Consider the following 14,396-nt stretch of genomic DNA (forward strand, 5'->3'; position numbering starts at 1 on the left):
TTAGAATACTCGTTCATTTCTAAAACAAATGGAAAAGTGCCCAAACTTGGCACGGTATTTCTGAGAGAGGAGGGAGTTGAAAGTGATCAGCCACTGCAATTGTCACCTTACTGATAATTGACAGGGAGGCGGGAGCCCTTCGTTACTGAGCTCTGCTATTGGCTAAGGGAGTACATGAGCAATGAAAATTGCATTTAAAAAAAATAAAAAAATAAAGCAACACATGGAAGCATTTTGAAAGAAGTTAAACAAGACCACCATGCAATGTAATCTCTGCAGTTCAAGCATATAATAAATCAAGGAGTTAAATGATCAGTCATCTAAAATGCAAGCACCCATCTGCAACTTTGGGAGAAAACACAACAAGCATTGCATCTTGTGTTCGGCAATGTGATGCTCTCAGCTGTATCTTAACCCTACTAGGCTGCCAACTGTATCAACCCTTTCCATCCTGCTCCCTCGAAATTCGTATTGATGAGAGTTGACTGGAAATATAATATATAAAAAGTGTCTATTACAAATCTAAAACAAATATTTTGGAACAGCGTGCACAAAATAAATCTAAAGTAATAAATAGAATGGCTAAATAAACTGTGTATCTTTTTCAACAGTTCAAATCCTGTGATATTATAAATATATTACGGTACATTCTATGTTCCTTCAATAGTAAAACCACCCCTGCTATTGTCAGATTTTGTCTCCTGAACGCCCTTAAACTTAGAGAACCCCTTGTGGAAGATAAGTCGCAAACAAAAAAAACAATGGAGATTAATAGCACTGTATTTAAAGAAATAAATACTTTTCTTTTTAAGCAGCTACTAAACAGAATTCCGTGTGCTGCCATGGACAGTGTGGAGATGGAATCTGTCCTGATTAAAGAGGAGTTCCCTGAACTTGTCCCCTTTACAGTGGAGTTCTCTGGGCTGACTTCCCTCCCCATTAAACAGGAGCTCTGTGAGATGCAATGTGACAGCAGCCAGCCAGAGGTCTCTGAGATTAAAGCTGAGCACAGTGAATTGGAGATCCCCCAGACAGAAGAACCCCTTCCTGTGAAACAAGAGGTGCTGGAAACTGACCGTATTAAACAGGAGCCCCCTGAAGTAGAGTTTGAGCACATGGGACCAGGGAAGGAAGAGTCTGAGGACTTGAAACCAAACATCCCTGAGCTGGAGCCTGTACGCCTGCGGGAGTGTAGCGTGGTGCTGGAGAGGATCTGCGGGAGAGAGCGAGGCGCTGGAGAGGAAGGCTCTCCCAACAGCACTCCAGGAGGTGGAAAGGAAGACGGGCGCTCACATTCAGAATGCAGGCTAGCAGGTGAGTGACTCCCAGTAGCTGTGACATTGTCATTCTAGATTGCGTGATATCCACAGTGTGCTTGAGAGGGAGGGAGCATATTGACTAGATTACTTTTAAACTTGTCCAATCCAGCATCGCTTGGGACCGGAAAGTGGTGCCAAATTAGAAAGAAAAACATTGAATACTTACCTAAAGGTGAAATAACAAAACTGAGCACAAAAATCAACTATTACTGTAAATACACAGTGTAATAAACACAATAATGCTTCAGCAAACCCTTCACCTGTTGTTGTCACAAGCCTGTTTAACCCATTCCCATAGAAAGACTTTCACGTGCTCGTACCCTACCTGTATGGGGATTCAGGTGCTTTCTGCTGCAATCTGGGTTTCTCAGCGTTAACTGTTTTGCGTTGGTGTTTGTCCAACGTTTCTCGCTTGCTGTGGGGACGATTAAACTTTTATTAGCCGTTTCAGCAACTGCTCAATTCAGAATGGCGCCGGCTGGACATGGCAGTATATATGCAACATCCTGCTTTTGTGTTTGTTTTGTTTTACAGATTAGTTTTAAACATAGAAGTGAAGCTCACATACACCGATGCTGTAGTCAGACATACATACATACATACATACTTACATACATACATACATATATATATATATATATATATATATACTGCATCTCCAGGTGGTTGAAGGCTGAACTATGGCACTCAGGCATGTGTAAGCTAGGTCTGTCTTACCGCACACCCTGTCGTGGGTTGCTGCTTTTTTAAGTAATTGTGATTTGATTGGATATTTTTTACATTAACACTGTTTTTCATTGAGAAGCAATTGCTGTAGATTTTTTTTTTTTTTTTCCATAAACATATTTTTTCTCTTTGTAGATTTCCATAGGGACAAGTGTAACATAGTGCTATGGCATGTTACTGCAAATTTCTAATGCAGCGTGATGTATATCTGCACGACAGTAAACAAGATGATTCCAAACGGAGAGAGAGAGAGAGAGAGAGAGAGAGAGAGAGAGCCGTTCCAGTCTCTAAGCACATCATTGACAGCTGATGCAGATTACACTACAGTTCTGTGGATCTGTACATACCCTAAGTATAGAAAATTAATAAAATGCTGTAATGTGAAAGATATAATTGTAGCATTTGTTAGGGGAAATAGACCTGAAACATTACAGGAGATTCAGAGTCAGATTTTGATCCCAGTGTCTAGCAGCTAAAATGCACACTTTGATCTACTCCTCCACCTAGCCACATGCCCTAAGCCTACAGGCAGTGCCTCTTACTTTCTTTCCTGTTCATATTTTCCAGGTTCCAGTCCAGCAGCGAAAGAGAGGGCGGGCGCTGGAGAATATCCTGACTGTAGGAAAGATTTCACCCAGTTAAGAAACCTTGAAATACACCAGCGAGTTCACACTGGAGAGAAACCATATCGCTGCTCTGGTTGTGGGAAGAGTTTCAGTGATTCAGGAACCCTGAGAAGACACCAGAGAATTCACACTGGAGAGAAACCGTATGGCTGCTCTGACTGTGGGAAGCATTTCAGTGATTCAGGAAGCCTGAAAATACACCAGCGAGTTCACACTGGAGAGAAACCATATCGCTGCTTTGGTTGTGAGAAGAGTTTTAGTGATTCAGGAACCCTGAGAAGACACCGGAGAATTCACACAGGTGTGGTGGATATTTACTTCATTAAAACAATGGATCAATTTCACATGTCTTTATACTCCTGTTATGTTCAGAATTTAGATACATCTGTTATGTTTTGGGTCATATTGACCCGATGCAATTTCAAACTAATTTAAACAGCCTTAAATTGATTAAATGTTTTTATTTGCAAATGTTTTACTCTTTTATGCTCTTTTAGTCCAGGAGCTGGGATAAAACTTCTTTGACTGCCAGCCTGAGAGCTTCTCATTTTGGAATGTCTTTACCAGTGAGATGCTGTTGGATTAGCCTCTGCCTTGTAGATATATATTGTTTGTTTTTTTCTTTATAAATATCTCCAGACAGATGCAGCCATTTACAGAGATGATAATAATAATAATAATAAAATAACAAATTAAAGAAGTTTGTTTTATTCCTGCACACAAATCTACATAGATAAAGGTCACGGGTCACAGTGACCCGAAACATCTTATTTGTACACATGACCTGTTCTTAAAAAAACAAACAAACAAAAAAACATCTCAAAGGTTCAGTTTTCTGTGTATAAGTTCATGACCCCAACTTAGGAAAAGTCATAAAATATTATACAAAAAATGAAAAGAAAAATAGAATTTAAGATAATTGGAAACTAGAGTCGGGTCAAATAGACCCCAAACCTAATAGGAGAGTTAAACAAATGAATCCTGTAATTTCTGTGCACCGTGGAACTTCTGTAAACTCTTAGTTACCAGACTTGATTTTAGTAGACAGTTGGAACAAAGTTTTGAAACAAAGTTATGAGACAAATATGTCGATTCCTCATGGTGAGAAGATTTTGAAAAATTCCAAATGAATTTGTTTCCAAAGATTGCACAGATTGTCTTCCTTTGCTTGCGATTCCTCAAAGGAAAGAGCCTCCCAGCAGGGTCATCCCAAAAAAGCGCAGTGGTGTCCAGAAGATATTAATCAGGTGACAAGCTGTGGCTTTCAAAGTTGGCTCCCCTCAGAGTGTGCTGGAGCGTAGAGGAAGAAATGAGTGGGCTGAGAGATGGAAAGTGGAGAGAGTGTTTCTTTGCCCCTTTTCAAAACGCAAAGTAGACCTTTCTTTCTTCTCCAATCACATAGCAATGTCCCAGAGCCAGTGGCTTCAGAACAAACACATGAATGCGTGGTTCACGTTGACACCTGTGTGTATTTGAAACGTGATACAAACTTGCAGTTCAGACCAATGGGTTTTACCTGGTTTAAGCTCTATGTACCTGTCACTAATTGTTCAAATGGTAATCTCTTCAATGTACTTCCAATCTTTGAAGCACATTGTAAAGAGACTGAGTGTCTACTCAGACCAGTAAAACTAGTTTGCGCTCACAGCTGGGAGAGTCTTTGTATTCAAGAGCATCAGTATGTTTTTTTTATTTTTAATCCAATTGTCCTTTTGTTAAAAATTGAGATTCCCCCCATCTCCACTGACAGACAGAGGCCTTCAAACCTCCCTGGTTCACCTGAGATTTTGTGAGATATTCCAGTTAGATTTTGTTACATTCTTATATAAGCGATGTAAGATGTTTAAACATCTAGAAATACTTTTTTTTTTTTTTTTTTTTCTTCACACAGGAGAGAAACCGTATCGCTGCTCTGACTGTGGGAAAAGTTTCAGTGATTCAGCAACCCTGAGAAGACACCAGAGAATTCACACAGGAGAGAAACCGTATCGCTGCTCTGACTGTGGGATGAGTTTTAGTCATTCAGGAAACCTAACAAGTCACCAGCGAATTCACACAGGAGAGAAACCGTATCGCTGCTTTGACTGTGGAAAGAGTTTCAGTGATTCAGCAACCCTGAGAAGACACCAGCGAATTCACACAGGAGAGAAACCGTATCGCTGCTCTGACTGTGGGATGAGTTTTAGTATTTCAGGAGTCCTGACAAGACACCAACGAATTCACACAGGAGAGAAACCATACCGCTGCTCTGACTGTGGGAAGAGTTTCAGGCAGTCAAGCAACCTTGTTTCACACCTGCGAATTCATACAGGAGAGAAACCGTATTGCTGCTCTGACTGTGGGAAGAGTTTCAGTCAGTCAGCACACCTTGAAAGACACCAGCGAATTCACACCGGAGAGAAACCTTATCGCTGCTCTGACTGTGGGAAGAGTTTCAATCAGTCAGCACACCTTGAAAGACACCAGCGAGTTCACACCGGAGAGAAACAGTGTTGCTGCTCTGACTGTGGGAGGAGTAAATAAATACCGGTGGAACAGATGCTTTCGCACAAAAGCATTTTTGTCTTTATCATAAAGCAATGCTGCTGTGTAGTTACTGAAATTCGAGCTTGGGTCCTGTCTTCATTTAAAATTTCTGTTCAGTATTAATGCTGATTACTGTGTGGTTTTCACGGTTATTTTCTGTCAACTCTCTTGTTAAAGGGCCAGCAAAAACAGGGCATTTATAGTTATAATGCCCCTCGTCTGTGGAACTTGCTTCTGATTCATATCGGGAATGCTAGCACAAATGAATAGTTTATATCCTGTTTGAAAATGGATTTGTTTAGGTCTGTTTGTTTGTAGCTGGATTAGATATTGAACACAGGCTTTTTTATATTTTTTGTAAAGCACCCTGGAATTGTGCTAATATATATGAAATTTGTATTATTAAACAAAATAATAAACAAAAACATGTAGTCCTATTTCTGGACTAAGATTGTTGCCTCTTTATAGTTTTATATTTGTTTACACAGAATTATACAGTAAAAACTCCAATATATGTATTGAAAGGGGGTGTAGACTATATATACAGTGCCTATAGAAAGTCTACACCCCCTTTCAAAATTTTCACTTTTTGTTGCTTTATAGCCTGGAATTAAAATCGTTTTTTTTTTTCATTTATCTACACATCCTACCCCACAACTTCCTAGTGAAAAAAATATTCTAGAAATTTGTAGAAAATTAATTAAAATTAAAAACTGAAATAACTTGGTTGGATAAGTGTCCACCCCCCTTGCAATAGCAATCTTAAATTAGCTCAGGTGTAACCAATCTCCTTCAAAATCACACACCAAGTTAAGTGGCCTCCACCTGTGTTAGATTGTAGTGATTCACATGATTTCAGGATAAATTCAGCAGTTCCTGTAGGTTCCCTCTGCTGGGTAGTGCATTTCAAAGCAAAGACTCAACCATGAGCACTAAGGCGTTTTCAAAAGAATTCCGGGACAAAGTTGTTGAAAGGCACAGATCAGGGGATGGGTATAAAAAAATATCAAAGGCCTTGAATATCCCTTGGAGCACGGTCAAGATGATTATTAAGAAGTGGAAGGTGTATGGCACCACCAAGACCCTGCCTAGATCAGGCCATCCCTCCAAACTGGATGACTGAGCAAGAAGGAGACTGATCAGAGAGGCTACCAAGAGGCCAATGGCAACTTTGCAAGAGCTACAGGCTTTTATGGCCAAGACTGGTCAAAGTGTGCATGTGACAACAATATCCCAAGGACTCCACAAATCTGGCCTGTATGGTCGGGTGGCAAGAAGGAAGCCATTACTCAAGAAAGCCCACCTTGAATCCCATTTGAAGTATGCAGAAAAAGCAGGAGATTCTGTAGCCATGTGGCAAAACCTTTTGTGGTCTGACAAAACTAAAGTTAAACATTTTGGCCTAAATGCAAAGCGTTATGTTTGGCACAAACCCAACACAGCGCATCACCCAAAGAACACCATCCCTACTGTGAAGCATGGTGGTGGCAGCATCATGTTATGGGGATGTTTCTCATCGGCAGGGACTAGGGCACTTGTCAGGATAGAAGGGAAAATTAATGGAGCAAAGTACAGAGAAGTCCTTGAGGAAAACCTGCTGTCCTCTGCAAGAAAGCTGAAACTGGGAAGGAAGTTCACCTTTCAGCATGACAATGACCCAAAGCACACAGCCAAAGCTACACTGGAGTGGCTAAGGAACAAAAAGGTAAATGCCCTTGAGTGGCCCAGTCAGAGCCCCGACCTAAGTCCAGTTGAAAATTTGTGGCATGACTTGAAGATTGCTGTCCATCAACGCTGCCCAAGGAACTTGACAGAGCTTGAACAGTTTTGTAAAGAAGAATGGTCAAATATTGCCACATCTAGGTGTGCAAAGTTGGTAGAGACCTATCCCAACAGACTCACAGCTGGAATTGCTGCCAAAGGTGCTTCCACCAAGTATTAACTCAGGGGGGGGTGGAGACTTATCCCATTATGATCTTTCAGTTTTGTATTTTTAATATATATTTTTTTCAAAACTTTTTTTTACCCTTAGCAGTGTGGAGTGTAGATAAGTGGAAAAAATCCTCATTTAAATGCCTGAAACTCTGAGGCACAGACACAACAAAACGTGAAAGAGTTCAAGGGGCTGTAGACTTTCTGTAGGCAATGTGTGTGTGTGTGTGTGTGTGTGTGTCTATAAATAATTCTTTGTGAAAAACTTTGCTAGTGCTTCAGGGTTGATATTAAAAGGAAAATGTAGGGAGATGCAATGTTTGAGTTTTATCCCTAACTCCGTATTCCCTTCCACCCCACATACAAACAGCCACAGACCGTCATCCATTAAGACAAACAACATCCAACCTTTATTGAAACATACTGTACAAACAGTAATTGAATGTTGTTATAAAAAGGGGTGCTGATTAATTTGTGTGATACAATTAAGAAACTGTGAAGTGTTTGTTTTAGAAGTTGTTACTAACTTGTGTGGTTAATAAGCTGTGGCGTACTACGTGGTCTAGCTTTAACTTTGGCTTTTGATTTAGTTATATGGGTAGCTGTCACCTGACAGGAGGGAACCACATTTAGAATTTAAGCAAAAGCTTCTAAACATCTCCAGGTGTTCTCCACAAGCGGAAGGTACACGGCTGTTCAAAAAAAGAGAATTCATTCTATTGTAATGTATTCAATAAAGAAAACATTTTAGTTTCAACTCTTGAGTTTGTAAGTGAGGATGTGCACTAGACTAGCACTTATTCTTTCTTTTTTCACTGAGATGAGGGGCTGTAACTGGGCCACGCGATAGATAAACCCCCCTCGCATTCTGGCAATAGGTCAGTGTTCCAGTCATGTGAGTTGTACCCGGACAGATTTGGACCTTGTCGGGTCGGACGAAAAAACCTGGCTCTGTATTATTATTATTATTATTTTATATCTAATTGCATTACAAATCCAGGTGTTTTATAATGTACCTCATGCAGTTCAAATGAAACTACACAATAATGATATTGAGATTTCGTAAAGCAAGTATCATCGTCATCATAGTAGCACAGTATTTTGTGTTAGATTTCGAAATGTCACATTTTTAAATTTTTGTCAGTTTATTCGTTAAGTATATGGAAAACTACAAAGCACTATGTAATTCAACATGTTAACATAGCATTGTTCAGCAGGTTTCATTCGACTCTGAAACAAAATGATTTAATGATACAGGGAGATGCAAAACACTTGGCCATCTCTGTGCTGCTAATTCACTGTGTTCTAGGTAAATTACAACATGCAATACTGGCAAAATGCAAGAAATCCAACTGCTATTTACAATGGTCTGTACTGGGGTGAGGATTGAGTCGAGGGGGGGTGAGGAGTGAGTCGAGGAAGGGTGTGGATTGAGTCGAGGAGGGGTGAGGAGTGAGTAGAGGGGTGAGGATTGAGTCGTGGAGGGTGATGAGTGAGTCAAAGAGGGGTGAGGATTGAGTCGAGGAGGGGTGAGGATTGAGTCAAGGAGTGAGGATTGAGTCGAGGAGGGGTGAGGAGTGAGTCGAGGAGGGGTGAGGATTGAGTCAAGGAGTGAGGATTGAGTCGTTGGGTGAGGAGTGAGTCGAGGAGGGGTGAGGATTGAGTCGTGGAGGGTGAGGAGTGAGTCAAGGAGGGGTGAGGATTGAGTCGAGGAGGGTGAGGATTGAGTCAAGGAGGGGTGAGGATTGAGTCGAGGAGGGGTGAGGATTGAGTTGAGGAGGGGTGAGGATTGAGTCGAGGGGTGAGGATTGAGTTGAGGAGGGGTGAGGATGATGTCTGATGAGTCGAGGAGGGGTGAGGATTAAGTCGGGTGAGGAGTGAGTCGAGGAGGGTGTGGATTGAGTCGAGGAAGGGTGAGGATTGAGTCGAGGATGGGTGTGGATTGACTCGAGGAGGGTGAGGAGTGAATCGAGGAGGGTGAGGAGTGAATCGAGGAGGGGTGAGGAGTGAGTCGAGGGGTGAGGATTGAGTCGAGGGTGAGGAGTGAGTCGAGGAGGGGTGAGGATTGAGTCGAGGAGGGGTGAGGATTGAGTCGTGGAGGGTGAGGAGTGAGTCGAGGAGGGGTGAGGATTGAGTCAAGGAGGGGTGAGGATTGAGTCGTGGGGGGGTGAGGGTTGAGTTGAGGGTGAGGATTCCTGCTGCACCAGGTCAGCTGATCCTCTGAATCCTGGGAAGTGTAGTCTTCTGCGTGTCAAAGCAAATGCTCTACACAATACGTTCCATTTCACAGGTTGCTTTCGAAGCCCAGTGTTTGGCCACAGTTATTCTAATGCACGCCTTCTCAGCACCTAATAAAACCAAACCACTGTGTATCTGATTTTCCTATTTTTAAATCCTCGAAACCTGTTGTGACAATGCAGTTTACATATCGCTATGGATACATTATTACGACCGCCCACTGTTTCTAACAGCGTGACCCCTGCGATAACAGCTTATTTGTCACAGTACATATACACTCCTTTACTTTCCCTGCTGGTTTGCCGTGCAACACAGATTGTGAGGTTGAACAGTAAATATCAAGCAGCCAAAACAGTGTAGCATGAGGTGATTGGATCAGCTGAGCACTAACAAACCAGCTGGTCACAGCCCCAGCGCATCACACACTGTCTCAATGTCACAGTGATGGATTTACAGTCCCTGCGGAATTCGACCCTGTCATGTGACCGACTCGGGTCCTAAGAGCTTCAGTGACGTGTTAAAGGCGAGCCTGTTGCTGGCATTGCAAAGACACGGCGTCGTTTTGCAAACAGCACAAGATTTAAACGATAAGCACGCCAGATTGTAAGGCGATGGCGATAACAAGTTAAGTTGCATTATTATTTTATTAATGAAAGTTTATTTTAGGACGCACTGGTGCAGCAGGCCCGGCCTTTGTTTACAAAATCAACAGACATGGCGGGCATCGACAAGAGCGATTCAATTCAAAACGATTAAACTGAAATGGGGGGGGGGGATGAAGCAAAAATAAAGTCATGATTTATTTATTTTTTTATTTTTTGTTTAATATTATTGCTAACATTTGAGGTAGTGTTACCTTTAGGTAACGCCATTGTGGAAAAACTGAGGTATATTATTAAATAATTATTATTATTATTATTATTTTATATCAATGATTGATGGCTATAAGGGTCATCCCACATGAGACAGAGGGTGTACTCCTGCGCATTTACAATATAATATTATATATATATATATATAGATATATATATAATATTATATATATATATTATATATATATATATAATATATTATTTAATGGGCGAGTCGCGGTTTTATTTTGTATTTTTATGTTGTCCTGTGGATACTCTGTAGCTCGGCAAATGTCATGCATCGTTATTCAATCCGGACTCTACAGGTTAGACAGATAAAACAATATGATATTATAAACGTAACGACCGCAGTGCTGTTGCCCGGCAACGCAATCAAACCCGTATTGAGCTCCCTTACACAGGTCTAGTGTTATAAGAACAGTGTGGCTTTTAAGGTTTTATTTGTGTTCACGTGACCGTGTTTTGAGCCGATTCAATGTCTTAAACTGTTAATTACTAAACAAAGTCGCTTCTTTTTACCTTGATGTCCTGATTCTGTTTCACCTTCTTCATTATTCGAACACAAGAGCAAGCACGGGCATTAATCACTCCCCCCAGATGCTACTGTGACTTGCATTTCATTCTCGCACTTGCCTGGGAGCTAGGCAGCTTCCAATGTGTCTGTTTCTTGTTGTGTGGTTCATTCCCGCTAATTTAACAGAATGTTCTCATAATTAGGATGTAGCGGCATAAGACTTAAAGGCAAACAACCAGAGCACTTTGTCCTGCACTTGTGGATTACAGTACTGTGTTGTTATTTTGTGAAACCTTTTTGTTTGGGACTGAAAGCCTGCCGTTTTGCCCCTATACCAGAGTGAAATGGCGGGTTTTCAATTCTAATCAAAAAGGTTTCACAAAATAATAACACAGCACAGTAATTATTATTCATTGCAGACTGGATTTTTTGGTAATTATAAGAATGTTTGGACTTTTGCTTTGTCACGCACACCACTCACCTGACAAGCATGTATGCAAAGAGATCAGATTTTTTAAAAAAAGACGTACGCAGGTACGGCATGCTACTGCAAGTGCTCTCTCATTTGATGTGCATGCATACGTCCTGGAGCTAAAGTGGTTCAATAAATGTGTGTGTGTGTGTTTTTTTTCCCCAGCAGCTACTAAACAGAATCCCGTGTGCTGCCATGGACTGCGTGAAGATGGAATCTGTCCAAATTAAAGAGGAATTCCCAGAACTTCAACTTGTCCCCTTTACAGTGGAGTGCTCTGGGCTGACTTCCCTCCCCATTAAACAGGAGCTCTGTGAGATGCAATGTGACAGCAGCCAGCCAGAGGTCTCTGAGATTAAAGCTGAGCACAGTGAATTGGAGATCCCCCAGACAGAAGAACCCCTTTCTGTGAAACAAGAGGTGCTGGAAACTGACCGTATTAAACAGGAGCCCCCTGAAGTAGAGTTTGAGCACATGGGACCAGGGAAGGAAGAGTCTGAGGACTTGAAACCAAACATCCCTGAGCTGGAGCCTGTACGCCTGCGGGAGTGTAGCGTGGTGCTGGAGAGGATCTGCGTGAGAGAGCGAGGCGCTGGAGAGGAAGGCTCTCCCAACAGCACTCCAGGAGGTGGAAAGGAAGACGAGCGCTCCCAATCAGAATGCAGTCTAGCAGGTGAGTGACTCCCAGTAGCTGTGACATCGTCATTCTAGATTGCGTGATATCCACAGTGTGCTTGAGAGGGAGGGAGCAGGTAGGTTACATTGCTATGTATTTGTTTTTTCTGTACCACTCACACCAGTTCAAAATAGGACTCGCTACTGGTGAACTTCTGATATGATGTAATGCTGCCATTGCACAGCATCAGTCTTTACTTACTTTACACAAAGTAAAGGCTTTAAATGTAACCCAGTCAGCCCCCCCCACAGCTGAAATCCACATACTTTAATCCACTCCACCACCCAGCCACATACCTTCAAGCAGCCCCTCTTAATTTCTTTCCTCTTGATATTTTCCAGGTTCCAGTCCAGCAGCTAAATTGAGGGCAGGTGGTGGAGAATATCCTGTCTCTGCTAAAGGTTTCACCCAGTTTCAAATGCACCAGCGAACTCACACTGGAGAGAAACCGTATCGCTGCTCTGACTGTGGGAAGAGTTTCAGTGTCTCAGGACACTTGAAAGCACACCAGCGAATTCACACAGGAGAGAAACCATATTTCTGCTCAGACTGTGGGAAGAGTTTCAGTGACTCGGGTCATCTGAAAGCACACCAGCGAATTCACACAGGAGAGAAACCGTATTTCTGCTCTGACTGTGGGAAGCGTTTCAGGCAGTCAAGCAACCTTGTTTCACACCTGCGAATTCACACAGGAGAGAAACCGTATCGCTGCTCTGAGTGTGGGAAGAGTTTCAGTCTCTCAGGAAACCTGAGAAATCACCAGCGAATTCACACAGGAGAGAAACCGCATCGCTGCTCTGACTGTGGGAAGCATTTCAGGCAGTCAAGCAACCTTGTTTCACACCAGCGAACTCACACAGGCGAGAAACCGTATTGCTGCTCAGACTGTGGGAAGAGTTTCAGTCACTCAAGCGGCCTTGTTTTACACCAGCGAACTCACACAGGCGAGAAACCGTATTGCTGCTCAGACTGTGGGAAGAGTTTCAGTCAGTCAAGCCGCCTTGTTTCACACCAGCGGAGTCACACAGGCGAGGAACCGTATCGCTGCTCTGACTGTGGGAAGAATTTCAGAGGTTCAGGAGACCTAAAAAAACACCAGCGAATTCACATAGAGAAACCTTAAAGATTATGTTCCATGGGACGTTTCAGTAATGAGGAAAGAAAACGTTAACCTTGCATTATGAACCCCTGTGTAATTGCTGTTTTGTGTGTCACTCTTAAGAGCATGCATTTCAAATGGTAAAAATGCACTTCAACTCCCCCAGAAAGTGGGCTTGACACGGACACGTCCCAAGAGCTTCTCTGTGTCAGTTTAACCCGGGCTGTCAATGCAGGCAGGGCCTGGGAGCGGGAACAGGCAGAAAGGAAACTATTCCAATCCTCATCTGATGGACGAGTCTGGAGAAATCGATAACGCAGTGTGGGAAATGAGTTTCAGGGTTTAGCATTTCAACTTCATCAGCTTGAAAATAAATAAACTGATGGGAACGAGAATCCCGACCCCGGTGTGTAGCATCCCAGAGATGAGACTGGAGCGTCCTTACTGGGGAATCCGCCTGGAGGATGTGTCTTGGAAATTCATCACGATTCTCAAACTAATGAGAAATGATAGTGTCCTATCGCTGTATTATGACCTGAGTGATTGTTTGTTTTGCGTGACATGTAGCTTTGCATTTGTGCTTGTATCTGTGTCTGCTTCTGTAATCTGCTCCGAGTAATAGCAGTGTAGCAGGCTTGTGTACGGATCTGAGGTATAGAAAGATTTTCTTTCTTACAGTGTTAAGGAAATGCTTCTATCTAGATACAAGGGCTGCAACGAAGGGTACATTTTGACCTTCAAAAGTTCGGAACACATTACCGAAGGAACCTTCAATGGTAATAATTTGCATAATTTACTGCTGATGTCACCATAGCTACTTGTTTATATTTGAATGACTCTCCTATTTTACAAAAATACGTTATATAGAACTGTAGTCATGTTTTTAGCATTTAAATAAGTGTTATTTATTTACACGTAATTGATATATACAGTAAGCTTGCATTGTAACCGCGCCAACTGCAGCAGACTTGGGCAAAACAACCATTTCAGTCACTGTTCCAAGCAGGTTATCGGTAACATTTTACTACCACTGAAAATATTAATAATGATATGAGCTTCTGCTTGTCAAGCGACCCGGGAGATGGGTTATGCCTCCATGATACAAAAGCATCCACTTGCACAAGTTACATTAAACTTTTTTTTTTTTTTTTTTGGTCGTCTGGGCATTTAACAAAAAAATCCCAAACAGCAGAGGGGTTTGAAACATTTCGTTTTGCTGTCGAGATCTTCAGAACATTGAGAAGAGAGAGAGAGAGAGAGAGAGAGAGAGAGAGAGAGAGAGAGAACGGTTAGGGGCAGACATTGCTCAGTTTTCAAAATTAAAATTATTAGTGTTAGCGTATATTTTGTATGTTTCAAACTCATTCTACCATAGCACTTCTCTGACACTGTCTTG

General features: G+C 42.0%; 1 protein-coding gene across 2 annotated transcripts in view; it reads left to right on the forward strand.

The window, feature by feature from the left end:
• The window catches only part of LOC121304291 (zinc finger protein 271-like), a 31,706-nt gene that overhangs the window by 1,715 nt on the left and 15,595 nt on the right, over positions 1-14,396 (forward strand). Inside the window, exons 2-5 of one of the 2 annotated variants that reach the window (XM_041235338.1) lie at positions 813-1,314; positions 2,613-2,972; positions 4,563-5,140; positions 12,329-13,003. In XM_041235338.1, the coding sequence (XP_041091272.1) occupies positions 813-1,314; positions 2,613-2,972; positions 4,563-5,140; positions 12,329-13,003 (2,115 nt within the window). Of the gene's footprint in view, positions 1-812; positions 1,315-2,612; positions 2,973-4,562; positions 5,141-12,242; positions 14,213-14,396 lie in introns of those variants that run through there. The other variant, XM_041235339.1, reaches the window with a different exon arrangement.

Source organism: Polyodon spathula, chromosome 37 (assembly GCF_017654505.1).
Source record: "Polyodon spathula isolate WHYD16114869_AA chromosome 37, ASM1765450v1, whole genome shotgun sequence".
In the NCBI taxonomy this organism is placed as follows: Eukaryota; Metazoa; Chordata; class Actinopteri; order Acipenseriformes; family Polyodontidae; genus Polyodon; species Polyodon spathula.